General features: G+C 46.1%; 1 protein-coding gene and 1 pseudogene across 3 annotated transcripts in view; both read right to left on the reverse strand.

Annotated features, from left to right (window-relative positions):
• LOC145361292 (prosaposin-like) overlaps positions 1-9,371 on the reverse strand; it is a 44,216-nt gene extending 34,845 nt beyond the window's left edge. Inside the window, exons 1-2 of one of the 2 annotated variants that reach the window (XM_080216940.1) lie at positions 9,353-9,371; positions 6,561-6,648 (exon numbers count right to left, since the gene is read on the reverse strand). Coding sequence is in view for 1 of the 2 variants with exons in the window: in XM_080216938.1 (XP_080073064.1) it covers positions 3,040-3,082 (43 nt within the window). In the remaining variant the exon portion in view is untranslated. Of the gene's footprint in view, positions 1-3,039; positions 3,158-6,560; positions 6,649-9,352 lie in introns of those variants that run through there. The other variant, XM_080216938.1, reaches the window with a different exon arrangement.
• A 5-nt stretch (positions 9,372-9,376) lies between these two features.
• LOC145361248 (prosaposin-like) overlaps positions 9,377-26,833 on the reverse strand; it is a 50,495-nt pseudogene continuing 33,038 nt past the window's right edge. Inside the window, exons 7-11 of the transcript XR_013889820.1 lie at positions 26,107-26,287; positions 23,995-24,126; positions 15,957-16,040; positions 13,212-13,322; positions 9,377-9,412 (exon numbers count right to left, since the gene is read on the reverse strand). The product of XR_013889820.1 is annotated as a prosaposin-like (transcript). The remainder of the gene's footprint in view (positions 9,413-13,211; positions 13,323-15,956; positions 16,041-23,994; positions 24,127-26,106; positions 26,288-26,833) is intronic.

Below are 26,833 nucleotides of genomic sequence, written 5' to 3' on the forward strand. Positions count from 1 at the left end.
TAACCAACACAGCTTTGGACACTACAGGGCAATTCAGCAAGGCCAATCCATCTAACCTGCACATCTTTGGACACGAAGGGGCAATTTAGCGTGGCCAATCGCCCTAACCTGCTCATCTTTATATTATGGAAGGGAACTGGAGCACTGGAGGAAACCCATGCGGACACAGGGAGAATATGCAAACTCCACACAGTCACCTGAGGCTGGAATCGAACCCGGGTCCCTGGCACTGTGAGGGAGCAGTGCTAACAACTGTGCTACCGTGCCATCTATTCCCACATTCACTGTTAAGGAAAACACTTTATCATCCACAGGAGCTGATCAACTGAGTTGAGTAGGAAATGAGAAATGACAGTGCCATCCCAGAGTGTTAGTGGTTGAGTTAGTGGTTTTTAGTCAAGGCCTCGGAGGGAGTATTGTACCTGGCCTCAGCACCCTCTCACTTGGGGAGGGAAGGATGTCTCCAATAGTTGGGTGTTATTTTGTGTTTCCTGGACCCACGTCTGAACTGTGCACTGCCCAGGCCACACAGAAGGCAGCCCAGGCTTCAGAGCACTATCACAGCACAGGGTATCACTTCCAGGAGAAAGGGCGGCACGGTAGCACAACTGCTTCACAGCTCCAGGGACCTGGGTTCGATTCCTGGCTCAGGTCACTGTCGGTGTGGAGTTTGCACAACCTCCCCGTGTCTGCGTGAGTTTCCTCTGGGTGCTCCGGTTTCCTCCCACGGTCCAAAGATATGTGGGTTAGGTTGATGGGCCATGCTAAGAAATTGCCCCTTAGTGTTCTGAGAATGTGTAGGTTAGAGGGATTAGTGGGTAAAACATGTAGGGACGAGTGGAGAATAGGTGGGATTGTGGTCAGTGCAGACTTGATGGGCCAACGGCCTTTTTCTGCACTGTAGGTTTTCTATGTCTATAAGTAAAGCCAAATAAAATCAGGAAGAGAAACAGCTTTTATTTCAATACCCGGAGTGTTTAGAACACCATTTGCCTGTGCACCCACAATTACAACAGTTTATTCAGTTGCTACATCTGTCACAAAGTATCAGGCGCAGGGTTTTAAACCTTGGGTTTGTGGAGGTATTCCTAACTCATAGACCACAATCAGTAAGGGCAGGTAATGACACCTCCCCCACGATCATCCTCAACACCGGTGCCCCACAAGACTGTGTCCTCGTCCCTTTACGATACTCCTTATACACCTATGACTGTGTGGCCAAATTCCCCTCAACTCGATTTTCAAGTTTGCTGATGACACCACTGTAGTGGGTCGGATCTCAAACAATGATGAGATGGAGTACAAGAATGAGATAGAGAATCTGGTGAACTGGTGCAACAACGATAATCTCTCCCTCAACGTCAACAAAATAGAGAGAGTCATCGACTTCAGGAAGCGTAAAGGAGAACATGCCCCTGTCTACATCAACGGGGATGAAGTGGAAATGGTCAAGAGCTTCAGGTTTCTAGGTGTCCAGATCACCAACAACCTATACTGGTCCTTCCACGCCGACACTATAGTTAAGAAAGCCCACCAACACCTCTACTTTCTCAGGAGGCTAAGGAAATTTGGCACGTCCGCTGCAACTCTCACCAATTTTTACAGATGCACCACAGAAAGCATTCTTCCCAGACGTATTACATCTTGGTATGGCTCCTGCTCTGCCCAAGATTGCAAAAAAAACTACAAAAGGTTGTGAACGTAGCCCAATTCATCACTCAAACCAGCCTCACATCATTGATTCCATCCATACTTCCCACTGCCTCGGCAAAGCAGCCAGCATAAGCAAGGACCCGATACGCCCCGGACATTCTCTCTTCCATCAGGAAAAAGATACAAAAGTCTGAGGTCACATACCAACCGACTCAAGAACAGCTTCTTCCCTGCTGCCATCAGACATTTGAATGGACCTACCTTACATAAAGTTGATCTTTGTCTACACCCTAGCTATGACTGTAACAGCACATTCTGCACTCTCTCCTTCCTCCCCATGTCATCTATGAATGGTATGTTTTGTCTGTATAGCACGCAAGAAACAATACTTTTCACTGTGGGTTAATACATGTGACAATAATAAATCAAACCAAATCAAAATCAAATTTTTTAAAATTCATTTGTGGGACATGGGCGTCGCTGGCTGGGCCAGTATTTATTGCTAATCCCTAGTTGCCCAAGGGCAGTTGAGAGTCAACCACATTGCTGTGGCTCTGGAGACACGTGGGTAAGACTGGGTAAGAAAGTTTCAACATGTGCAAAGCTTTCAGATGCTAAATGCAGAAAACGTTGAAAAGAAACCACGACAGCTCTGGTTTTCGCACAATTAGGCCATCAGATATAATATTTCACTTCTTCACATAAACACTTGATATAATCCTTCCCTAAAGGCTATTAATGAAATCAAAATCAACTCAAATCAAAATCAAATATTCAGCCTTTTGCATGACTCATTCCGGTAGGAGATGAGGGAAGTAATGGACAGAGCGTGGGGCGGCACAGTGACACAGTGGTTAGCACTGTCACCTCACAGTGCTAGGGACCTGGGTTCGATTCCCAGCTTGGGTTACTGTCTGTGCAGAGTCTGCACATTCTCCCCGTATCTGCGTGAGTTTCCTCCGGGTGCCCCGGTTTCCTCCCACAGTCCGAAAGATGTGCAGTTAGGTGGATTGGCCATGCTAAATTATTACTGTGTCGGGGGACTAGCTAGGGTAAATGCATAGGGTTACGGAGATAAGGGCTGCGTGGGATTGTAGCCAGTGCAGACTTGATGAGCTGAATGGCCTCCTTCTGGATTCTATGACAGCAGCATGAGCAGACAGCCTACCACAGCTTTTCACTGAACTCAACCCAGCCGGCTCACTGAACACACAAAAGTGGAAACACATTACGATTTTAGATTGCAATCTGAGCAGCAGCACTTAAAAAGTGACAGGACAGTGCAAAGTGATAGACACTGATTGTCAGCAGAGTTCTGCCCTGTCAGTGCGCATGAGGTCCCTGTATTAAAGCAAAAGTTGTTTCACACAGCAGCTAACACCTTACCTGGAGCCAAAAATAACAAGGCAAGGCACACGAAGAGAGACATCTCTGCTTCCTCACTGTACAGACCACACTGACTGTTATATAAACCCGACCAGTGAATCACAAAATAGCGAGCACTGAAAAAAAGAGGAAATACTCACCCAATAGGGACCTGCCTTCATCTCCACCACTCACTTTGCCAAACAGATGATGCCATTTGATCGCCAAGCATGCTGACCCCTTAAAGGTATACCACCCACAGTCACTCCGACTTCATATTCCAGAGAAGCTACTTTAACTTATTCTCTTCAAAGCCACTAGTGAAATAATTCAAGAGACATTCCATACTTTCCTGATGGAATATTCACTGCGTTCGCCTTCTTGCCCGTTAAGTTTATTTATTAGTGTCGCAACTAGGCTTACATTAACACTGCAATGAAGTTACTGTGAAAATCCCCTAGTTGCCACACTCCGGCAACTGTTCAGGTTACCCTGAGGGAGAATTTAGCACCTAACCAGCATGTCTTTCAAACTGTGGGAGGAAATCCATGCAGACATGGGGAGAATGTGGAAACTCCACATAGACAGTGACCCAAACTCACGCAGACACGGGGAGAACATGCAGACTTCACACAGACAGTGACTCAAGCCCACACAGACACGGGGAGAATGTGGAAACTCCAACAGACAGTGACCCAAGCCCACGCAGACAGAGAGAAAGTGCAGACTCCGCACAGACAGTGACCCAAACCCGCGCAGACACAGGGAGAATGTGCAGACTCCACACAGACAGTGGCCCAAGCCAGGAATCAAACTTGTGTCCCGTGTGCTATGAGGCAGCAGTGCTAACCACTGTGCCACCTAACTGTACAAGACATTGTTAAGGCTACATTTGGACAACTGTGTACAATTCTGGTTTGCCCTATTATAGGAATGATGTTATTAAATTGGAAAGGGTGCAAAAAAGATTTACAAGGATGTTACTGGGACTGGAAGGTTTGAGTTATAGGGAGAGGCTGGATTGCCTGGGACTTTTTTCCTGGAACATAGGAGGATAAGGGTTGATTTTTATAGAGGTTCATAAAATCATGAGGGGCAAAGATAGGGTGAATAGCTTTTCCCTGGGGTAGGGGAGTCCAAAACTAGAGGGCACAGGTTAAAGGTGAGAGGGGAAAGGGGACCTCAGGGACAACTTCTTCACACAGAGGGTGGCGTGTGTGTGAAATGAGCTGCCAGGGGAGGGGGTAGAGGCAGGTACAATGACAACATTTAAAAAGGCATTTGGACAGGTACACAAATGGAACATGTTTAGAGGGATATGGGCCCAAACACAGGCAAGTAGGGCTAGTTCAGGTTAGGAAAGCTGGTCGGCATAGACGGGTTAGAGGATGAGAAAGGGGACCTAGTGGTAGGGGATGGGGATATGGCTAAGGTATTGAATAACTTTTTTGTTTCTGTCTTCACGGAGGAGGACCTGCTCCTATTTCTTATGTTCTTATGTTGGGCCGAAGGGCCTGTTTCCGTGCTGAATATCTCTGGGACTAGCCCACAAAATATGTTTTGTTTTGCCTCCTGGTTATTCTTCAGCCACCCTTCAGAGGGCAGCACTTCCATTTCTGAGTCAGAAGGCTGTGGGTTCGAATCCCACTCCAGAGACTTGAAAGCAAAGGCAGGAAAAAAAACACTCCAGTAGACTGCTGAGGGAGTGTTACACCGTCAGGGGTGCCAGTTTACAGACGAGGCATTCAACTATGGCTCTGTCTAGTCTTTCAGTGGATATCGAAGATCCATTATTTCTGGGTGGCATGGTGGCACAGTGCTTAGCACTGCTGCCTCACACAGAACATCTGGAGGAATCCATGCAGACATGGGGGAGAATGTGGAAACTCCACACAGTGTGACCCAAACCCACGCAGACACGGGGAGAACATGCACACTTCGCACAGATAGTGACCCAAGGACGGAATTGAATTCGGGTCCCTGGTGCTATAAAGCAGCAGTGCTAAATTCTTACTGTGCTTACCCTAGTCCAACACCGGCATCTCTACATCATGCCTCACAGAGCCAGGGACCCGGGTTCGATTCCAACTTTGGTGACTGAGTGGCGTTCGTACATTCTCCCGTGTCTGCTTGGGTTTCCTCCAGGTGCTCCGGTTTCCTCCCACACTCCAAAGATGTGCAGATTAGGTGGATTGGCCATGCTAAATGCCCCTTGGAACACCAGCCAATCCACCTAACCAGCACATTTTTGGACTGTGGAAGGAAACCCACACAGACACGTGGAGAACATGCAGACTCCACACAGACAGTGACCGGAGCCGGGAATCGAACCCAGGTCACTTGATCAAGGGCATCGCTCAGTCTTCTCTGCTCCAACGAAAACAACCCAAGCCTATCCAATCTCTCTTCATAATTTAAATGTTCCATCCCAGGCAGCATCCTGGTGAATCTTCTCTGCACTCCCTCCAGTGCAATCACATCCTTCCTATAATGTGGTGACCAGAACTGCACACAGTACTCCCGCTGTGGCCTCACCAAATTCTATACAACTCCAAAATGACTTCCCCTGCTTTTGTAATTGATTGATAAAGTGTCCTCTGTGCCTCTTTTCACCTCCCTGCCAACCTGGCCTTCCGCCTTCAGAGATCTGTGGACAAACACGCCAAGGTCCCTTTGTTCCACAGAACTTCCCAGTGTCCTACCATTCATTGAGTTGGATGATCAGCCATGATCATAATGAATGGTGGAGCAGACTTGAAGGGCCAAATGGCCTACCCCTGCTCCTATTTTCTACGTTTCGATGACCATGCTCCTGCAACGTCTCATGTCAACACTAGGTAGCGATGTCGACACAGGGTTGGGTGGCTGGGTGCACGCGTACACACACACACACACTCTGTTGCATATTGCTGTTCGACCGAATGGTGGTGACAACTATGTATCTCACCCTGTTCTCATTTCTGGAGTGTCCAGCTTCATATCAGATCGTGATGTTAGCAGGAGCTTAGCTAGTGACTTAGTACACTGTCCCCTGGTGCTCAAACACACACACACACCCCCCCTCCCCCCGAATTGATTTATTATTGTCACATGTATTGGGATACAGTGAAAACTATTCTTTGATTTATAATATATATAATATATATTCTTTATAATAAATCAAACAATACTTTTCACTACATCCCAATACATGTGACAATAATAAATCGAACAATACTTTTCACTGTATCCCAATACATGTGACAATAATAAATCGAACAATACTTTTCACTGTATCCCAATACATGTGACAATAATAAATCAAACAATACTTTTCACTGTATCCCAATACATGTGACAATAATAAATCAAACAATACTTTTCACTGTATCCCAATACATGTGACAATAATAAATCAAATACTTTTCACTGTATCCCAGTACATGTGACAATAATAAATAAAATCAAATAAAAATCAAATTAAAACACACACACACTGACGTTTTGACAACTATTTGTGCTGAGGCTGAATTCAATTTCTAAAAAACACTGTGGCAATTTACTTTGTTTTTAATTTCAGCAATGTTCCATTGGGATTTTTTTAAATAACTTGCTTCAGACCCAGCCGTGTTCCTCACAGTAGTCCATCATCTGCAAGACAGAACAAGCAAAATAGAAATGTGAGTGCTGTCGACTCAGACACAAACCTTGAGGGGGGCGGGGGGGGGACACACCATTATTTGCAAACTGGGGTTGGTGGGTTAGACTGGACCTTACGAAGCTTGTCAGAGGAGAAAACATGGCACCTGGGTGACTTAATGAGGCGTGATACAAAATTCCAATGGCCCAGTCTCGTGTTGAGAGACAAGGTTGAGAATATCCTCAGCTGCTCTGGGAATTGAACCCACACTGCCAGCATCAATTTGCATCATGAACCAGCAACCCAGCTGACTGAGCTAAACAAACTCCCCAACTTGCCTGTATACATTATTGGTGACTCCATCAGAGGTTGGTGACACCATGGTGGATTGGGGAAGGTTGTTGACCCTTTTCCAGCAGTGGACCTGGTTCTTCCAATGGCTTCACAGTCATTCACCTCCTCTGTAAACCTTGTATAGTACAAATTAGCATGGCCAATCTACCTAACCCACACATCTTTGGACATGGAAACATAGAAGATAGAGCCGGAGGAGGCCATTCAGCCCTTTGATCCTGCTCTGCCATTCATCACAATCATGGCTGATTGTCCAACTCAATAGCTTAATCCTGCTTCCTCCCCATAACCTATGATCCCATTCGCCCCAAGTGCTATATCCAGCTGCCTCTCGAATACATTCAATATTTTGCAATCAACTACTTTCTGTGGTAATGAATTCCACAATTTAGCATGGCCAATATGCCTAACCTGCACATCTTTGGACACTAACGGGCAATTTGGCATGGCCAATCCACCTAACCTATACATCTTGGGTAACGGACAATTTAGCATGGCCAATCCTCTTAACCCACACATCTTTGGACACTAAGGGGCAATTTAGCATGGTCAATCCCGCTAACTACACATATTGGGCACTAAGGGACAATTTAGCACAGCCAATTCACCTAACCTACACATTTTTGGACACTAAAGGGCAATATAGCATGGCCAATCCACCTAACCTGCACATATTTGGATGCTATGGGGCAATTTGGCATGGCCAATCCACCTAACCTATATATCTTTGGAGTATGGGACTTGTGACATTAGTATGCCTTTAAATTATGTTCTCCGCGGTTAAGCAGCTTTGGATTTTTTTTCATTGTTGCTGGGCTGTCTGGTTAGAAGTCCTTTTATTGCTGCTTCAATGGCTTAAATGGGGATTTGTTTATTTTTACCCAGGTACTTTCTGGGATCTTTTATGGCCCTGCATTGTGAGGGGGAATGTTGATTGACAAGTCAAAGTTAAGTGGTTCCCCCCATAAGAATCCAAGCATACATTTTGAGTTTTGGTTTTAGAGTCAGAATCTATCCTGGTTGTTAAGTTATGGACAGGTTTTTTCTCTTTGCCCCCTGATATTATAGATTCTGCTGGCTAGCTGGAAGCAGGTCTCCTGGCCTTCCTGAAGTGAGTATTCTGCTGCTGGTTGGTTACTGGTTAATGACTAGAGTCTCTCTGTCTCTCTTCTTGGTATTTTGGGAAGCTGTTCTGACTTCAGTTTGTTTGTATGTGAACTACAGAGAACTGTAGCATTCCATCAAAGGACTAAGTTCCAGCATATGGGAGCATTCGTATTTTCTGTGCTAAACCTGTGGCACGGGTTTTGTTTGTGGGATTTGTTTGGTTGGAACTGTATTTAGCTGTTAAGATTTATATCATGGTTGTTCTTTTTCTTGTTTGTAATTTTTAAAAGTTATTGTTAATTTTCTTACTATACATGCTAACTATATTCTTAAGTAAACTTTGTTTGACAGAAGCTCCCGAGTGGGTCAAATTGAATCAATGGGTCAATGGAATGAAACATCTCTTGCTTACCCTAGCCAAATTCAAGAGACAAAACTTATGATCCAGACAGATTTCATAAAACAGTTTGGAGTTTCCAACCTGAATTGTAACAAAGGGAACTGGAGGAAACCCACGCAGACATGGGGAGGATGTGCAGACTGCACACATTCAGTGACCCACACTGGGAATTGAACTCGGGTCCCCGATGCCGTGAGGTAGCAGTGCTAATCACTGTGTCACCGTGGTGCCCACAAATTAAGCAGATTTAATATTACACAGAAGAATTGAAAGGCAAGGCAATGAACTACATCAATTCCCAAATCAGTCTGTTAGTAAAAGTTTATTGAACAAAGAAATGATTTTGAAGCACTTCAGCCTATAAGCTTAACTGTCACAATCCATCACTGTGCCACACATCAGCTACAGAGGGTGAGGAAAGGATAACTAATGATAAATATTAGCGAGTTAATTCAGGTCTACATCAACGGTTAAAATTCTGTCACAATCCCTCTTTTTCTTTTGTTAAAAAGTGAACGTTCTCCTCTTGAATCAGCAAATTTGTGTTAGTCCCAATTGTGCTGTTGCCCTGACGCAACTCGGCTGAAGTAATTGACAGCTCATTATATAGAGAAAGACTGAAACAGAAACAGTAACTGACCATATCCCAGATATATCTTTCACTCACCAGCGAGAAATTATTTTAACACACACACACAAAGCATGCTCAGACACACGCACGCTCAGACACCCCCAAACACACAGATAGACACACACGAAATTTTGACAGAACTATTTATGCTGAGGCTGAATCAAATTTCTAAACAAAGACACTGTGGTAATTTATTATTTTTAAAATTTAAGCAATGTTCTACCAGAGATTTCTCTAACAACTTGCTTCAGGTCCAGCCGTGTTTCTCACAGTATTTCCTAGTCTGAAAAAGAGAACAAGCAAAATACAAATATGAGTGATCTCACCTCAGGAGGACACCACTACTTACAAAACTCGGGGTGGAGAGGCGGGCTGGACCTTTTGAAGTTTGTCAGAGGAGAAAACAGCGCCTGGGTGACTGGGGCAGCACAGTGGTTAGCACTGCTGCTTCATAGTGCCAGGGATCTGGATTCAATTCTGGCCTCGGGTCACTCTCTGTGCAGAGCCTGCACGGTCTCCCTGTGTCTGCATGGGTTTCCTCCAGGTGCTCCAGTTTCCTCCCACGTTCTGAAAGACATGCTGTTTAGGTGCTAAATTCTCCCTCAGTGTAACCCGAACAGGTGCCAGAGTGTGGCAACTAAGGGATTTTCACAGTAACTTCATTGCAATGCTAACGTAAGCCTATTTGTGACTAATAAATCAACTTTACTTTTAACGGTGGCACAATGGTTAGCTGCCTCACAGCACCAGGGACCCAGGTTCGATTCCCAGCTGGGTCACTGTTTGTGCGGAGTATGCACATTCTCCCCATGTCTGCGTGGGTTTCCTCCGGGTGCTCCAGTTTCCTCCTGCATTCTGAAAGACGTGCTGGTTAGGTGCTAAATTCTCCTTCATGTATCCAAACAGGCGCCAGAGTGTGGCGACTAGGGGATTTTCACAGTAACTCCATTGCAGTGTTAATGTAAGCCTAACTTTGTGATCGAACAAATAAATTAATGAGGCATGATACGAAATTTCAATGACCCAGTGATGTGTTGAGAGGCAAGGTTGAGAATCTCCTCAACTGGTACAGGAATTGAACCCACACTGATGGCACCACTCGGCATCATGAACCAGCCACCCAGCCGACTGAGCTAAATCAAATCCCCGACTTGTGCGTGCGCATTATTGGTGACTCCATCAGATACTGCTGTTGGTGACACTTACCATGATGGATTCCGGATGGTCGTTGACCCCTTTTCCTGCACTGGACCCGCTTCTTCCATGGCCCTCAGAGTCTTTCACCACCTCTGTAAACTTTGTACAGGTGCCCTGCTCAGGCGGGAGGTCCTCTGTGGTGGCAATTTGCAACTCCCCCGTTTCTCTGATAGCTCAAAATGAGACAAACTGCACATTCTGCAGGACTTGCACCCTCGCAATGATGGACAGCCTCCCTGTTTGAACAGGGGCTCTTTAATCGGCAACCTGTAACTGCAATATAGTCCATCAACTGTAGGTTTTGCCAATGGATAGGTGCCACTTCCACGACATAACAGATGTTTCCCGTACATGCTGCTGACACTGAAAATTAAAATAATAATGGGGAAAATAATAATGAGAGCAGGAGTGGTGCATATGTACAGTTATGCTCTTTAGAATGGCGTGATGAAGGCAAAATCCTTCTCGAAATTGTTTCCTACTTCCTGAAGCTCATTACTGCTCACTAATGTAGAATTTGACTTACAAGGGAAATTCGAGATCATATCAGATTCAAGGAAGAAATGTACAAATTGGCAAGAAAAAGCCCAGAAGATTGGGAACGCTTTAGAATTCAACAAAGGAGGGCCAAGGGATTGACTAAGAAAGGGAAAATAGAGTATGAAAGTAAGCTAGCGGGGAATCTAAAAACTGATGGTAAAAGTTTCTATCGATATGTAAAGAGAAAAAGGTTGACAAAAGCTAATGTAGGCCCCTTACATTCAGAAAAGGGAGAATTCATAACAGGGAATAAAGAAATGACCGAGGAATTAAATTTGTACTTTGCTTGAGTCTTCACAAAGGAAGGGCTGAATAGTGTACCAGAAGTTGAAGTGAGGAGCTGAAGGAAATCAGCATTAGTAGAAAAATGGTTTGGGGGAAATTGATGGGATTAAAGGCAGATAAACCTCCAAGTTCTGACAGTCTTCATCCCAGAGTACTTAAGGAAGTGGCCCTAGAAATAATCCATTTGCGGTTATTTTCCAAAATTCCTTGGTCTCTGTACTGATTCCTGTAGTTTGTGGTCAGTTCACAAAATATATACAAAGCACTATGAAGAATTAAATCATAGAATCCCCACAGTGGAGAAGGAAGCTATCTGACCCATCGTGACTGCACCAGCTCTCCCAAAGAGCCCAGCCAGGCCACCCCTCTGCCCTATCCCCATAACCCCACACACTTACCCCACTAATCCCTTTAACCTGCACATCTTTGGATACTAAAGGGCAATTTAGCATGGCCAATCCACCAAATATGCACATCTTTGGACACTAAGGGGCAATTTAGCATGGCCAATCCACCTAAACTGCACATCTTTGGACTGTGGAAGGAAACTGGAGCACCTGGAGGAAACCCACGCAGACACAGGGAAAATATGCAAACTCTGCTCCTATGTTTTATGGATAGTATGGACTGGTTACACATTTCAGTGATAACTACTGAGTACATATGGAAAATCCTTTTAGTACTAAGTCAGGAATTAGCCATGATCAGAATAAAAGGAGAGAATATTTGCAGCCCTCTCAGTTTTGTGGAAAAAAATTGGCAAGTAATGAATAAGCTAAATAGTAATCAATGCAACATGCAGCCTTTAAATCAGGCTTGATCATCATCCATTATCTGTGGTCTATAAATCATTGATCATTATCATTCATTATTTGTGCCACACAAGTGCCAGGCAATGACCATTTCCAACAAGACAGGATCTAACTATCACCACTTGACATTCAATGTCGTTGCCATCGCTGAATCCCCCCAACTATCAACATCCTGGGGGTTACCATTGACCAGAAACTGAGCTGAACCCAGCCATATAAATACTGTGGCTACCAGAGAAGGTCAGAGGCTGGGAATCCTGCAGAGAGTAACTCACCTCCTGACTCCCCCAAAGCCTGTCCACCAACTACAAGGTACAAGTCAGGAGTGTGATGGAATACTCCCCACTTGCCTGGATGGGTGCAGCTCCAACAACACTCAAGAAGCTCGACACCATCCAGTACAAATCAGCCCTGCTTGATTCACAAACATTCACTCCCTCCACCATCGACAAGGAAGAATATTTTGAGGGTAAGAGATGAGAGATTCCGAGGTGATTTGAGAAAAAGTTCTTTCACTCAGAGGGTGGTGGGAATCTGGAATGCACTGCCTGGGAAGATAGTGGAGGCCGGAATCCTCATAACCTATAAAACACATTTGGACGAGCGTGCGAAATATCATAGCATTCAAGGATATGGGACAAGTGCAGGAAAATGGGATTAGCGCAACTTTAGTGGTGGTTATTGTCGGTGTAGACTCGATGGGCTGTATGACTCTATGACAAACAGTAGCAGCAGTGTGTACCATCTACAAGATGCACTGCAGCAACTCACCAAGGTTCCTTAGACAGCACCTTCCAAACCCATGATCAGTGAAACAATAAGGGCAGCAGATATACGGGAACACCATAACCTGCAAGTTCCCCTCCAAGCCACACACCAACCCAACTTGGAAATATATCGGCCATTCCTTCAGTCGCTGGGTCAAAATCCTGGAATTCCCTCCCTAACGGCATTGTGGGTCAACCCACAGCACATGGGCGGCAGCAATTCAAGATGGTGGCTCACCATCACCTCCTCAATGCACAACTAAGGATGGGCAATAAATGCTTCACTTCGCTGGGTCAAAATCCTGGGATTCCCTCCCTAGCAGCACCTTAGATGTTACCAATGCCTCCAGGACTGCACCGCATTCAAGATGGCGGCTCACCCACTGGAGGGGCAACTGGGCGTGGGCAATAAATGCTGATCCCAGCCAGCGATGCCCAGACCCCATAAATAAATTTACCGAAAAACAGAAGTGAAGCTTACCTGACACTCGTTGGCAGCTTCCGGTTGAGAGCACCAGTACGATGGTCCCCAAGTGCACTTGTCTGGTCCAAGTAATTGAATACTCAGCTGTCTTATACAGAGAGACAGTTGCTGTGAGTAAATACATAAGAAAGGTATTGGCTGTGGCTTCGTCCTACAGCTGATAGAACTCTCAGAGAGATCCGTGAAAGAGTACACTTTGCCCTTTTTACAAGATGGAGGAAGCAGTGAACCGGGTCACGATTCTCAACGTTATCCCCTCTCATGAATCTCATGAAAGAGCGCCGCACTGTCAGAGGGTCAGCGCTGAGGGGAGCGCCGCACTGTCAGAGGGTCAGCGCCGAGGGGAGCGCCGCACTGTCAGAGGGTCAGCGCCGAGGGGAGCGCCGCACTGTCAGAGGAAGTTGAATCTCTGGTGAAGAGGAAGAAGGAGGCTTATGTAAAGATAAGATGTGAAGGCTCAGTTAGGGCACTGGAGAGTTATAAATTAGCCACGAAGGGGCTAAAGAGAGAGTTAAGAAGAGCTAGAAGAGGACATGAGAAGACTTAGGCGGGTAGGATCATGGAGAATCCTAAAGCTTTCTACAGGTATATCAAGAATAAAACATTGGTTAGGGCAAGATTAGGGCCAGTCAGAGACAGCAGTGGGAAGTTGTGCGTGGAGCCTGAAGAGATGGGAGAGGCACTGAATGAGTATTTTTCGTCAGTATTCACGCAGGAAAAAGTCAGTGTAGTCGAGCAGAATACTGCGATACCAGGTTGTAGACTAGACGGGATTGAGGTACACAAGGAGGAAGTGTTAGCAACTCTTGAGAGTATGAAAATGGATAAGTCCCCTGGGCCGGATGGGATTTACCCTAGGATTCTCTGAGAGGCTAGGGAGGAGCTTGCAGAGCCTTTGGCTTTGATCTTCATGTCGTCATTGGCCACAGGCATAGTGCCGGAAGACTGGAGGATAGCAAATGTTGTCCCCTTGTTCAAGAAGGGGAGTAGAGACCATCCTGGGAATTATAGACCAGTGAGCCTTACTTCTGTTGTGGGTAAAGTTTTGGAAAGAATAATAAGGGATAGGATTTATAATCATCTAGAGAGAAATAAATTGATTAGGGATAGTCAACACAGTTTTGTGAAGGGTAGGTCGTGCCTCAAACCTTATTGAGTTTTTTGAAAAGGTGACCAAAGAGGTGGATAAGGGTAAGGCAGTTGACGTGGTGTATATGGATTTTAGCAAAGCGTTTGATAAGGTTCCCCATGGTAAGCTACTGCAGAAAATGCAGATGCATGGGATTGAGGGTGATTTAGCAGTTTGGATCAGGAATTGGCTAACTGAAGACAGAGGGTGGGTGGCTGATGGGAAATATTCAACCTGGACTTCAGTTACAAGTGGTGTACCTCAAGGATCTGTTTTGGGGCCACTGCTGTTTGTCATTTTTATAAATGACCTAGACGAGGGTGTAGAAGGATGGATTAGTAAATTTGCTGACGACACCAAAGTCGGAGGAGTTGTAGACAGTGAGGATGGATGTTACAGTTTGCAGAGGGACATAGATAAGCTGCAGAGCTGGGCCGAGAGGTGGCAAATGGAGTTTAATACCAAGTGATTCACTTTGGTAAGAGTAACAGGAGTACAGAATATAGGGCTAATGGAAGGACTCTTAGTGTTGACGAGCAAAGAGATCTCGGGATACATGTACATAGCTCCCTGAAAGTTGGCAACCAGGTTGATAAGGTTGCCAAGAAGGCATACGGTGTGTTAGCTTTTATTGGTAGAGGGACTGAATTTCGGAGCCATGAGGTCATGTTACAACTGTACAAAACTCTGGTGCGGCCGCACTTGGAGTATTGCATACAGTTCTGGTCGCCACATTATAAGAAAGATGCAGAGGCATTGGAAAGGGTGCAGAGGAGGTTTACCAGGATGTTGCCTGGTATGGTGGGAAGGTGTTATGAGGAAAGGCTGATGGACTTGAGGTTATTTTCGTTAGAGAGAAGGTGGTTACGAGTGACCTAATTGAGACATACAAGATGATCAGAGGATTGGATAGGGTGGACAGTGAGAGCCTTTTTCCTCGGATGATGCCTAACACGAGGGGACATAGCTTTAAATTAAGGGGTGATAGTTATAGGACGGATGTCAGAGGTAGGTTCTTTACTCAGAGGGTAGTAAGGGCGTGGAGTGCCCTGCCTGCAGCAGTTGTGGACTCGCCAACTTTAAGGGCGTTCAGATGGTCAGTGGATAGGCATATGGATAACATTGGAATAGTTTGGGTGAGAGGGTCATTAGATTGGTTCCACTGGTCAGCACAACATCGAGGGCCAAAGGGCCTGTACTGCGCTGTAATGTTCTATGTTCTGTCAGAGGGTCAGTACTGAGGAAGTGCTGCACTATCAGAGGGTCAGTTTTGAGGGAGTGCTGCACTGTCAGAGGGTCAGTACTAAGGATTTTCTTTATTTCTGATACCCTGACAAAGTGGCTATTCTCCAAGCGAGCTGATGTCGACAGGTCGTTTGACTGAGATGGAGCATCTGAACCTGATATCACCAGTCATCTTCACATTCTGTATCAGATTTGTCACAGAGCAGAAATTTGATTTTAAAGAAGAAAATATCGAAACCTAAAACAATACTGCACAAAAGGAGGCAATTCGGCCCACTAATTCTGTGCTAGCCCATCACATGAATGATCACATCAAACTCTCTGTCTGATGTCCATTCTCAACGTGGAGAGTGACCGAACCTTCATACGCATGCCCCACAAAGTTCTCTTTCCTTCTGCTTCTCAAGAAGACTGCTGAGTGTGGGTTTATTGGACCGAATGAAGTCTTCACACTGTAAGAACCAGAGTAAATGAGAAAAAGTCAGCTAATTCCAACCTAACCTAACTAATAACTTCATTTGAATAGAGCCTGAGGGGGCGGCCTGCTGGATACAAAGAACAAAGATGAACAAAGAACAACCCAGCACGGGAAACAGGCCCTTCGGCCCAACGAGCCCGTGCCGCCGCATCCTCCCACACCTACCCTGCCCTGCATGTCTGCGAGTGGGACCCCTAACTTAGCCAGATTCAGGGTCAATTTGATATACCAATCAGCCTAAGAGCACATCTTTGGGGTGCGGGAGGAAACCGGAGCGCCCGGAGGAAACCCACGCAACCACAGGGAGAATGCGCAAACTCCCACAGACACAGGCCCAAATCCATGTATCTGCACAGCTAGCAGTGCTAGTCACTGAGCTGTTGCGGCGCCCGTCTACTGGTCCAGGCTCAAGCACACACACCGACACGAAGTACTAGGCCACTCCCAGAACCTCCAAGAGCAGCCCACACACGACCCACCGTGTGCATGCCCCCTGTTTGACAACAAGGTGGACCTCCACCTGCGGAATAAAAAGACAAAAACGTTAACATATAAGTCTGCATTTCCGGTGTCGTCCCGAGGCTCTGACCCTATTTAATACCCCCTACTATAACCCTCCATCCTTGTCTCGCTCATGTGTCTATCTAAGTAAACCTTAAACAAGTCCAACGTTCCTGCCTCCACCACCCTACTCGGTAGTGCGTTCCATACCCCCACGACCCTCTGCGTGAAGAACCTTCCTCTCACATCCAAATTATGCTTCTCCCCTCTCACCCTTGGATCATGACCTCTCGTAATTGTATCCAGTCTAGGGAGCAGCCTCTCACTATTGACTCTATCTATTCCCTTCAGTATCTTATATATCTCTATCATGTCTCCCCTCAATCTCCGTCTTTCCAAGGAGAAAAGTCCCAGTTTCTCCAACCTTTCCTCGTAACTCAGTCCTTCCATGCCAGGCAACATCCTGGTAAACCTCCTCTCCACCCTCTCCAGAGTCTCCACGTCCTTCCGGTAGTAAGGCGACCAGAACTGGACGCAGTACTCCAAATGCGGTCTAACCAACGTTCTGTACAACTGAAGCATTAAACGGCAGCTCCTATACTCTATACCCCTTCCTATAAAGGCTAGCATTCCATAAGCTTTCCTCACAACCTTCTCCACTTGTGTCGCAACCTTCATAGACTTGTGAACCTGCACTCCCAGGTCCCTCTGTATTTCTATACTCCTAATTGGTCTACCTTTTATCACGTAGCTCCTCTCTGCATTATTCCTTCCAAAATGCATCACCTCGCATTTGTCAGGATTAAATTCCATCTGCCACCTATCTGCCCAATGTACCAACCTATCTATGTCCTGCTGTATCACCTGACATTCCACCTCAGTATCTGCCAACCCTGCCATCTTGGTGTCATCCGCAAACTTGCTGATCATACCACGTACGCTCTCTTCCAAGTCGTTTATGTATACTACAAAGGGGAGAGGTCCCAGTACTGAGCCCTGCGGCACACCACTGGTCACTGGCCTCCAGCCCGAAAAGGTCCCCTCAACAACTACCCTCTGTCTCCTACTGCCCAGCCAGTTCTCAATCCACCTAGCTACCCGACCTCGTATCCCATGCGCCTTAACCTTTTCTACCAGCCTACCGTGAGGGACTTTGTCAAACGCCTTACTGAAATCCATATAGATGACATCAACGGCTCTCCCATCGTCAACCGTTTTTGTCACCTCCTCAAAGAATTCTACCAGATTTGTAAGGCAAGACCTCCCTCTAACAAAGCCATGTTGCGTATCCCTAATCAGATCGCAACGCTCCAAATGCTCATACATCCTACCCCTAAGTATTTTTTCCATTAATTTCCCTACCACCGATGTCAAATTCACCGGTCTATAATTTCCAGGGTTATCCCTACTACCTTTTTTAAACAGCGGTACCACATTTGCTACCCTCCAGTCTTCTGGGACCTCACCTGTGTCCAAAGAAGACACAAAGATTTGCGCCAGAAGCCCAGCAATTTCATCTTTCACCTCCCTAAGCAGCCTGGGATGAATACCATCAGGCCCCGGAGCTTTATCCGTCCTTACGCTACCTAAAAGCCCTAGCACTTTCTCCCTCGTAATAGATATTTCCTGCCACTGATCCACAGCTCCCTCCAAGACACTGCACGACACCGAACCCCTCTCCTTCGTGAATACCGACGCAAAGTATTCATTCAGGACCTCCCCCATTCCCTCCGACTCAATACATAACTCCCCACTTTTGTCCCTAAGAGGACCAATTTTCCCTCTAACTACTCTCTTGCTCCTAATATAGAAATAAAATGCCTTTGGATTTTCCTTAATCCTACCAGCCAAAGCCATTTCATGCCCTCTCTTCGCCCTTCTAACTCCCCTTTTTAGCTCCCTCCTACTCTATATTCCTCCAGCGCACTCTCTGTACCCAGTTGTTTCGACCTAACATACGCCTCCCTCTTCTTCCTGACCAAGTCTTCGATACCCCCTGTAATCCACGGCTCTCTAATCCTACCTTTCCCATCCTTCCGCTTAACCGGACACACCTCTCCTGCAACATTTTCATTTTGCCCTTAAAAGCCTCTCACTTGCCAACCATGGACTTGCCAGCTAACAGTCCCTCCCAATCAGTGTCCTGCAGCTCCCTCCTAATCCAGCTATAGCTCGCCTTTCCCCAGTTCAGCACTCTCCCGTTTGGCCAGCACTCATCCCTTTCCATTTTTATCCTAAAGTAGACGGACTTGTGGTCACTGTTAGCCACATGTTCGCCTACCTCAACCTCAACCACCTGCCCCGGCTCATTACCCAACACTAAATCCAGTATAGCCCCTTCCCTAGTTGGGCTAGTTACATACTGCTCTAGAGACCCTTCCAAAACACATTTTACAAACTCCTCTCCCTCCGTACCCCCAGCTCTAGGCCCCCTCCAATCCACTCCAGGAAGATTAAAGTCACCCACTACAACCACCCTATTCTTCCCGCACCTATCCAAAATGCCCCTGCAAACGCCTTCCTCCACTGACCTCGGGCTGTTGGGTGGCCTATAGTATACCTCTAGCATCGTAATCCCTCCCTTTTTATTCCTCAACTCCACCCACAATGACTCAATCCCTATCTCTTCCATATTGTCCTCCCTCTGCACTACTGTGATGTTCTCCTTTACTAACAGTGCCACCCCTCCACCTCTCTTCAACCCTCCTCTGTCACACCTAAAACACTTGTACCCAGGAACATTCAGCTGCCAGTCCTGCCCTTCATGTAACTACGTCTCCGTTACAGCCACCACATCTAACTTCCTCACAAACATCAAGGCCCTAAGCTCATCCGTTTTTCCTGTCACACTCCTCGCATTGAAACAGACGCAGTTCAACCCACGAGTGTCCTTCGGAACCTCCTTCTCCGTGATAATTTTCCTTTTGCCCAACTCTCTCCCAGCCACATCCCCACCCCCCCTCCCTATTAGTTTAAACCATTCCTAAACACACCAGCTAACCTCCCCGCTAAGACACTAGTTCCCCTCCCATTCAAATTCTCCCCACTCCTCCTGTACAGTTGCCCTTCTCTCATAAGTACCTCCCAGTGGTCCACAAAAGTAAAGCCCTCTACCCTACACCAATCCCTCAACCATGCATTCAGCTGCATGATCTCGTCATTCTTAGCCCTGCTGGTACTAGGCAGCAACCCAGAGAGTGCCACCCTGGAGGTCCTGCTCTTTAGTTTGGACCCCAACTCCCTAAATTGCCTACGGACCTCTACCCTACTCCTCCTTCCTATGTCCCCCTCCCCTATGTGTATTATTACCTCTGCCTGGGTCCCCTCCCCTTTCAAAATTCCCTCTACCCTTTCTGTTATGTCCTTTACCCCTGCTCTAGGGAGGCAGACCACCATCCTGGAGTCACGCCTCTGCCCACAGAACCTCCTATCAATGCCTTGGACCCTCCCATCCCCTACCAAATGATTGGTACAAAATGATGAGAGGCTTGGACAGAATGGATAGTCAGAGTCTTTTATCCCAGGGTAGAAGTGTCAATGATTCGGGGACATGGCTTTCAGGTGAAAGGGAGCAAGTTTAAAGCAGATGTGAGAGGCAAGGGTTTTTACACAGAGGGTGGTTACTGCCTGGCATATGCTGCCAGAGGAGGTGGTAGAAGCAGGTACAATAGGACCATTTAAAAAGCATCAGATACAGAATGGGCTGGCACAGCAGTTAGCGCTGCTGTCTTACAGCGCCAGGGACCCAGGTTCAATTCTGGCCTCAGGTGATGTCTGTGTGGAGTTTGCACATTCTCCCCATGTCTGCAAGGGTTTCCTTCCAGTTTAGAGTCATAGAATTCCTATCGTGCAAGAGGTCATCATTTGGCCCCTCAAGCCTGCAGCGACAACAATCCCACACAGATCCTATCCCCATAACTCTAATGTGTTTATCCTGCTAAACTCTCTCTCACTAAAGCCGGAATTTTACCATCTCACACCCACGGGAATCGCAACGGGTGAGGGGTGCACAATAGAAAGGTCCATTGACCTCGCGCAGGTTTTAAAGAGAACAAGGCTGTAGAATCCCGCTTAGGTGGATTGGCCATTTAGCACGGCCAATCCCCCAAACCTACACATCTTTGGACACTAAGGGATGATTTATTGTCCAAAGATGTGCAGGTCAGGTGGATTGGCCATGCTAAATTGCCCTTTAGTGTCCAAAAACTAAGGGGCAATTTAGCAAAAATGTGTAGGTTCAGTGGATTGGCCATGCTAAATTGCCTCTGAGTGTCTAAAGATGCGTAGGTTAGGGGGATTGGCCCTGCTAAGTTGCCCCTTAGGTTCAGGGGGATTAGCAGGGGTAATACGTGGGGTTACGGGGATAGGGCTGAGATGGGATTGTTGTAGGCACAGACTCAATGGGCCAAATGGCTTCCTTTTTCATCATAGGGATTCTATGATTCTTTGAGTGGGCAGGGAATAGAGAGATATGGACTGGGTAGAGGCAAAGGCCTTTAGAAAGGTGTCCTGTTCAGCACAGGCTTGTTGGGTCGAAGGGCCTGTTCCTTTGCTGTACTGTTCTTTGTTCTTCGTTCTTTAAGCGGTTTATACAACAGTGATAAAACAAAAACACAAAGCAAGGAGAAAAAAAAAGACAAACAATTATTTATTTATGGAGTAATTATTGTAGCATCTTTAACATAACTAAATGTAGCAAGGTGCTTCACAAGAATGTCTAAAATCAAGATTTGACATCAAGCTAATAGTAGGGCAAATGGACTAAAGTATGGTCACAGAACAGGCATCTTGGAAGGAGAAAAGAGTGGTACAAAGTTGGAGAGGAATGAGGAGAAGGTTCAGAGCTTAGGCAATTGCTGGCACAGACAAAAATGGGGCTGAATAAGATGCCAGGGTGCCAAGGTGGGTTCCATACTCACAAAACAGCAACAGATTGATATCTGGGCCCACCTTGGTAACATGCTCAGACAAAATGTCAATAGGGTGGGCTTACGGTTGTCATCACGCCCCACTGTGCTGGAGGGTGGGCTGTCTGAGCTCTGTGGCCATGTGGCCAGTAGTTTAAAAGGTCGAGGGGAATGGGACAGGGGAGCCAGTAACTGCTGGAGGTCAGTTGTGTTTGGCTGGAGGGAAGGAAACGATGAGATATTGCTCGATGAAATATTGGCCAGGGTAAGAAAGGCCTCACAATGTGCAACCTTGTGTCACGCTGCTACCGGGTTATACAGCTCCGTTCTGCCCACCATGGAAATCGTAGCAGGCGAGGGGTGGACCATGGAAAGGTCCGTTGACCTCGGTGGGACTTTCCAGTTTCAGGATGAGCATGGATGGACAATCCCATCCAATGTCTTCATTAGAACTGAGCGCAACATAGTTGCGCCCAGCCTGTACCTCATGGCCAATGCTAACCAATCAGTATTCTCTTCCAACGCAGTATAAATTGTTGTCTTCCCCCATACTGGTATTCCTGCAAAATGCTCAGGAGAATGATCCCGGGAATGAAAGGCTTGACATATGAGGAACATTTGAGGACTCTGGGTTTGTACTCGACGGAGTTTAGAAGGATGAGGGGGGTGTTCTCATTGAAACTTACAGAATACTGAGAGGCCTGGATGAGTGGAAGTGGGGAAGATGTTTCCATTAGTCGGAGAGACTTGGATCTAAGTGGCACAGCCTCAGAGTAAAGGGACGACACTTTAGAACTGAGATGAGGGGGAATTTGTTCAGCCAGAGAGTTTGGTGAATCCGTGGAATTCGTTGTCACAGAGGAGGCCGGGTCACTGAGTGTATTTAAGGCAGAGATAGATCGGTTCTTGATCGGTAAGGGAGTCAAAAGTTACTGGGAAAAGTTGGGAGAATTGGGTTGAGAAACTTATCAGCCATGGCGGGGCAGACTCAATGACCTAATCCTGCTCTTATATCTTATGATCTGATGTCCTGAAGAGTAGAAGATGAAAAACTTTGACAAGTCTCTTTTCTTTCAGCAATACCATCTATTTCCCTTTGCAGACCCTTATGTCCCCTGCACAACATTCTCTGCTATCTCACATTGTACCATCAGCAAACATAGCGACCAGATCTCCAACCCCTCATGTATGGCAATGATATAGACTGGAAATAGTTGACACCCGGCACTGATTCCTGTGGCATCCCATCAGGCTAACCCAGAACATGATCCATTTCTCTGTTTCCTGTTTGCTAGTCAAGAGTGAGAGAGAGAGATCCAGGTGGAGGAAGAGTATTGGAGATGGATGGAAGAATCCATTGAGCAGTGGGGAGGAATCCTGTACAAAGAGTAAGTGTGCAGATGAAGGCGAGGTGTGTTTATCCAACATCATTATCACCGACACTGATGGACCAATACTGCCAGGAATGCTTACTGATCCAAAATGGCCTTTCTGTGCCTAAATTTGAGTTAGGCAGGGAAGCTTTGTGTTGCTAAGTGTTGCACATTTTAATCAGGCACACTCGCTGGAATTCTACTGTCCCGCCTGCTACAGAATCGGAACGGGTGAGGAACAGACAATGGAAATGTCTGTTGTCCTCGGATGCGATTTTCCAGCCTGGCTTGAGCGAGGCCATAAAATCCTGCCCACGTTATCCATTTCACAGATTAGTGGAACCCCGTACATCATCTGATCTCATTATTTATACAGTACCCCTTTTAATGCCTTCTTACAAGTAGGGGAGGCGATGGCCTAGTGGTATTATCGCTAGGCCATTAATCCAGAAACTCAGCGAATGTTCTGGGGACCCGGGTTCAAATCCTGCCACTGCAGATGGTGGAATTTGAATTCAATAAAAAAAAATCTGGAATTAAGAATCTACTGATGACCGTGAAACCACTGTCGGAAAAACCCACCTGGTTCCCTTTAGGGACGATGTGGAGATGTCGGCATTGGACTGGGGTAGGCACAGTCTCACAACACCAGGTTAAAGTCCAACAGGTTTATTTGGAGTCACGAACTTTCGGAGCTCTGCTCCTTCAGTCCAAAGATGTGTGTGTTAGGTTGATTGGCCACACTAAAATTGCCCCTTAGTGTCCTCAGATGCTTAGGTTAGAGGGATTAGCGGGTAAAATATGTAGGCACATAGGGTAGGGCTTAGGTGGGATTGTGGTTGGTGCAGACTCAATGGGCCAAAGGGCCTTTTCTGCACTGTGGGTTCTGTGATTCTTCATCAGGTGAGTGGGGAGGCAGGAGCAGCGCTCTGAAGGCTCATGACTCCAGATAAACCTGTTGGACTTTAACCTGGTGTTGTGAGACTTCTTACTGTGCCTTTTGGGGATGGAAATCTGCCGTCCTTACCCAGTCTGGCCTACATGTGACTCCAGAGCTACAGCAATATGGTTGACTCTCAACTGCCCTTGGGCAAATAGGGCTAGGCCAGTGACGCCCATGTTCCACAAATGAATAAAAAGGACTCACCACCAATTTGGAGACATCAGAATACGGGTTGCAGGCCTCTGACAGAAGGACGTCCACTCCTGTGCCGTTTCCGAGCTGATTGAAGCTCTTGCATTATGTTATCACACATACCACATTCCATTATCAGCAGCACTGTGGATCGAGGGAGAAATTCAGATTAAACAGTGACAAGAGTCGAACAGTTTCTTCCTGGCCAAACAATAAATGGATGCTTTCAATTTATCAGCTGGAACATTTAAAAACGAATGTATTCTATTCACAGGATGTAGGTGTCACGAGCAAAGGCCAACAATCGTCCCTAATTGACCTCAGTGAGAGGGCAGTTCAGAGTCAACCACCTGACTGTGGGTCTGGAGTCACGTGTAGGCCAGACTAGGTAGGAACAACAGATTTCTTTCCTGAAAAGGACATTGTGACCATACTGTGCCTTTAAGAAATGTATTTTAATTATGTTTCTCTGCTGATTTTTCCAATAGCTCCAGGCATTTTGTTGGCACCGTGTTGTCTGCAGCTGGTGTCTCTAATTCTTACTGCAGCAATATAATGGATATCACGCTATGGCCTAATGCAGTGTCCTGGGATTTTATAATCCTTTTGGAATTGCTGGGTGGAGTGTGATTGATTGATCGGGTGATGCCATGGGGATAGTTTTTTTTTTCCCCACACAAAAGTCCAAGGATTTTTAATTTTTCTCAGATGCTGTTTGGACATGAAACAGATAGCAGTGTCTCTTATTTTCCCTTCTCTCTCTGGAGTTGGAAATTCTGCTGTTTATGAGTTGCTAGTAAGCAGTTGGTGGAGACAGGGAGTCTCTCTCTCTCTCTCTCCAGAGGAGTGCTGAATGTTCCAGGACTGGGGAACATCAGAGTTCGAATCCAACATTCAAAGAGCAATTCTCAGCAGGTGTTAAAAAGCTGTAAAATCCAGCATCACGTGGGCATACTTACTTTTTGTACCAAGTTTACGTAGGAGTGTATGTCTGTGGGGTGTTGTTTGACTTGGAACATCAGAGATAGCTGGTTGTTAAGGCTTATACTGTATCACGTTTAATTCTTGTAATTAGCAAAAGTTATGCTAATCCTTTTTGTTAAATTCTAACTGTGTTCTTAAATAAACTTTGATAAAAGCTTCCTAGAGTGTCACTTGAATCATACCTGGAGTGAAATACGTTATGCTCAACTGTGCCAAAATCAAATGTTAAAAACTTAGGGTGGAAACTACCTTCAGGAAAAACCTTAGGAGTTTCTGGCCTTAACAAAGAACATTAATGAACCACATGGATTTTTACAACAATCAATGATAGTTTCATGGTCATCATTGCTGAGCCAACCTTACTGTTCCACATTTTATTAATTTACTTTAAATTACACCATCTTCTTTGGAAATCTGGGTGACTCATTCATAGGTATCACTGGCTGGGTCCAGTATTTATTGCCCATCCATAGTTCCCCTTGAGAAGGTGGTGGTGAGCCGCCATCTTGAATCGCTGCAGTCCACGTGCTGTGGGTTGACCTACAATGCTGTTACAGAGGAGATTCCAGGATTTTGACCCAGCAACTGCGAAGGAATGGCCAATATATTTCCAAGTCAGGATGGTGAGTGGCTTGGAGGGGAACTTGCAGGTGGTGGTGTTCCCCATCTGTCTGCTGCCCTTGTCCTTCTAGATGGAAGTGGTCGTGGGTTTGGAAGGTGCTATCTAAGGATGAGTTGCTGCAGTGCATCTTGTAGATGGTACACACTGCTGCTACTGAGCTTCGGTGGTGGAGGGAGTGAATATTTGTGGATGGGGTGCCAATCAAGCAGGGCTGCTTTGCCCTGGATGGTGTCAAGCTTCTTGAGTGTTGTTGGAGCTGCGTCTATCCATCTGTGGAGGAGAAACGGAATTGGAAACATGGAGGGGGGGTGGTGGGTGGTGGAGTTTTCCCATCCCGCCAACGATGAGAATCATAGCAGACCTTGCAAAGGTCTGTTAAACTGGGGGAGCATTTTTGGGATGGGCAAGACCATGGTTTCCAATATCCATTTATCCCCAATCTCCAGTTTAAGGATAGTGATTTTAAAATGAATGTCTCCTGCTTTGGGTTACAGATCACTGGCGGTTTCAATACATACCTGAGTCCCTCTTGGTCTTGGAACAGAGGGGAAGAGTGTCACACACAGCACTGGGCATGAATTTCTTGTACAGCAGATCAGTGGTCCATTTCCCAAACTCATTGATAGAATGCAACGAGTTTATCAAGAATTTGTCTTGCAGGAAGGAACAGGTCTTATGGGTCGCTCTGGAGACAGCACCCTGTAAATGCAAACATTCGAATCAGCAACACAAACTTCTCAGACAAACACAACATCCGTTTGTGACCATCTTGAACTCCGAACACTCTGAACCCCACCCTCTGGGTCAGCTGATTAAGGCAGCGAGCTGCTATTAAGTTGTATATGAAGTTAATTCATCTGTGTTCAAGGTGGTATAATTTCCCATTCATTCACAACAGGAATGGGCATCATTGGAGAATTAGCTTTTATTGTCCAGAGCTAATTACCCTTTGAGACAATGCAGTAGCTTGCTAGGCCAATTCAATGGGCAGTTTAGAATCAATTGTGATGATGCTGCACCTTTAAGAAGTATATTTAGGTCATGTTCCTTGTGCAGGATCTGTTTTACTTTTTTTTTTCACATCAGTGCTTTGTATCTGGCAGGTTTGGGTTGTTATTCCAGCTGTACAATTGCCCCAATTGCTAGAATGTCTATTTTAATTTGGACTAATGCTACTCTGTTATTATAGTGTTAACTGGAGTTTTGCAGAGTAGGACTTGATTACATTGATTGACAGAAAAAAGT

The sequence above is a fragment of the Carcharhinus amblyrhynchos genome, chromosome 34, assembly GCF_965287045.1.
Source record: "Carcharhinus amblyrhynchos chromosome 34, sCarAmb.v2.hapA, whole genome shotgun sequence".
Lineage (NCBI taxonomy): Eukaryota > Metazoa > Chordata > Chondrichthyes > Carcharhiniformes > Carcharhinidae > Carcharhinus > Carcharhinus amblyrhynchos.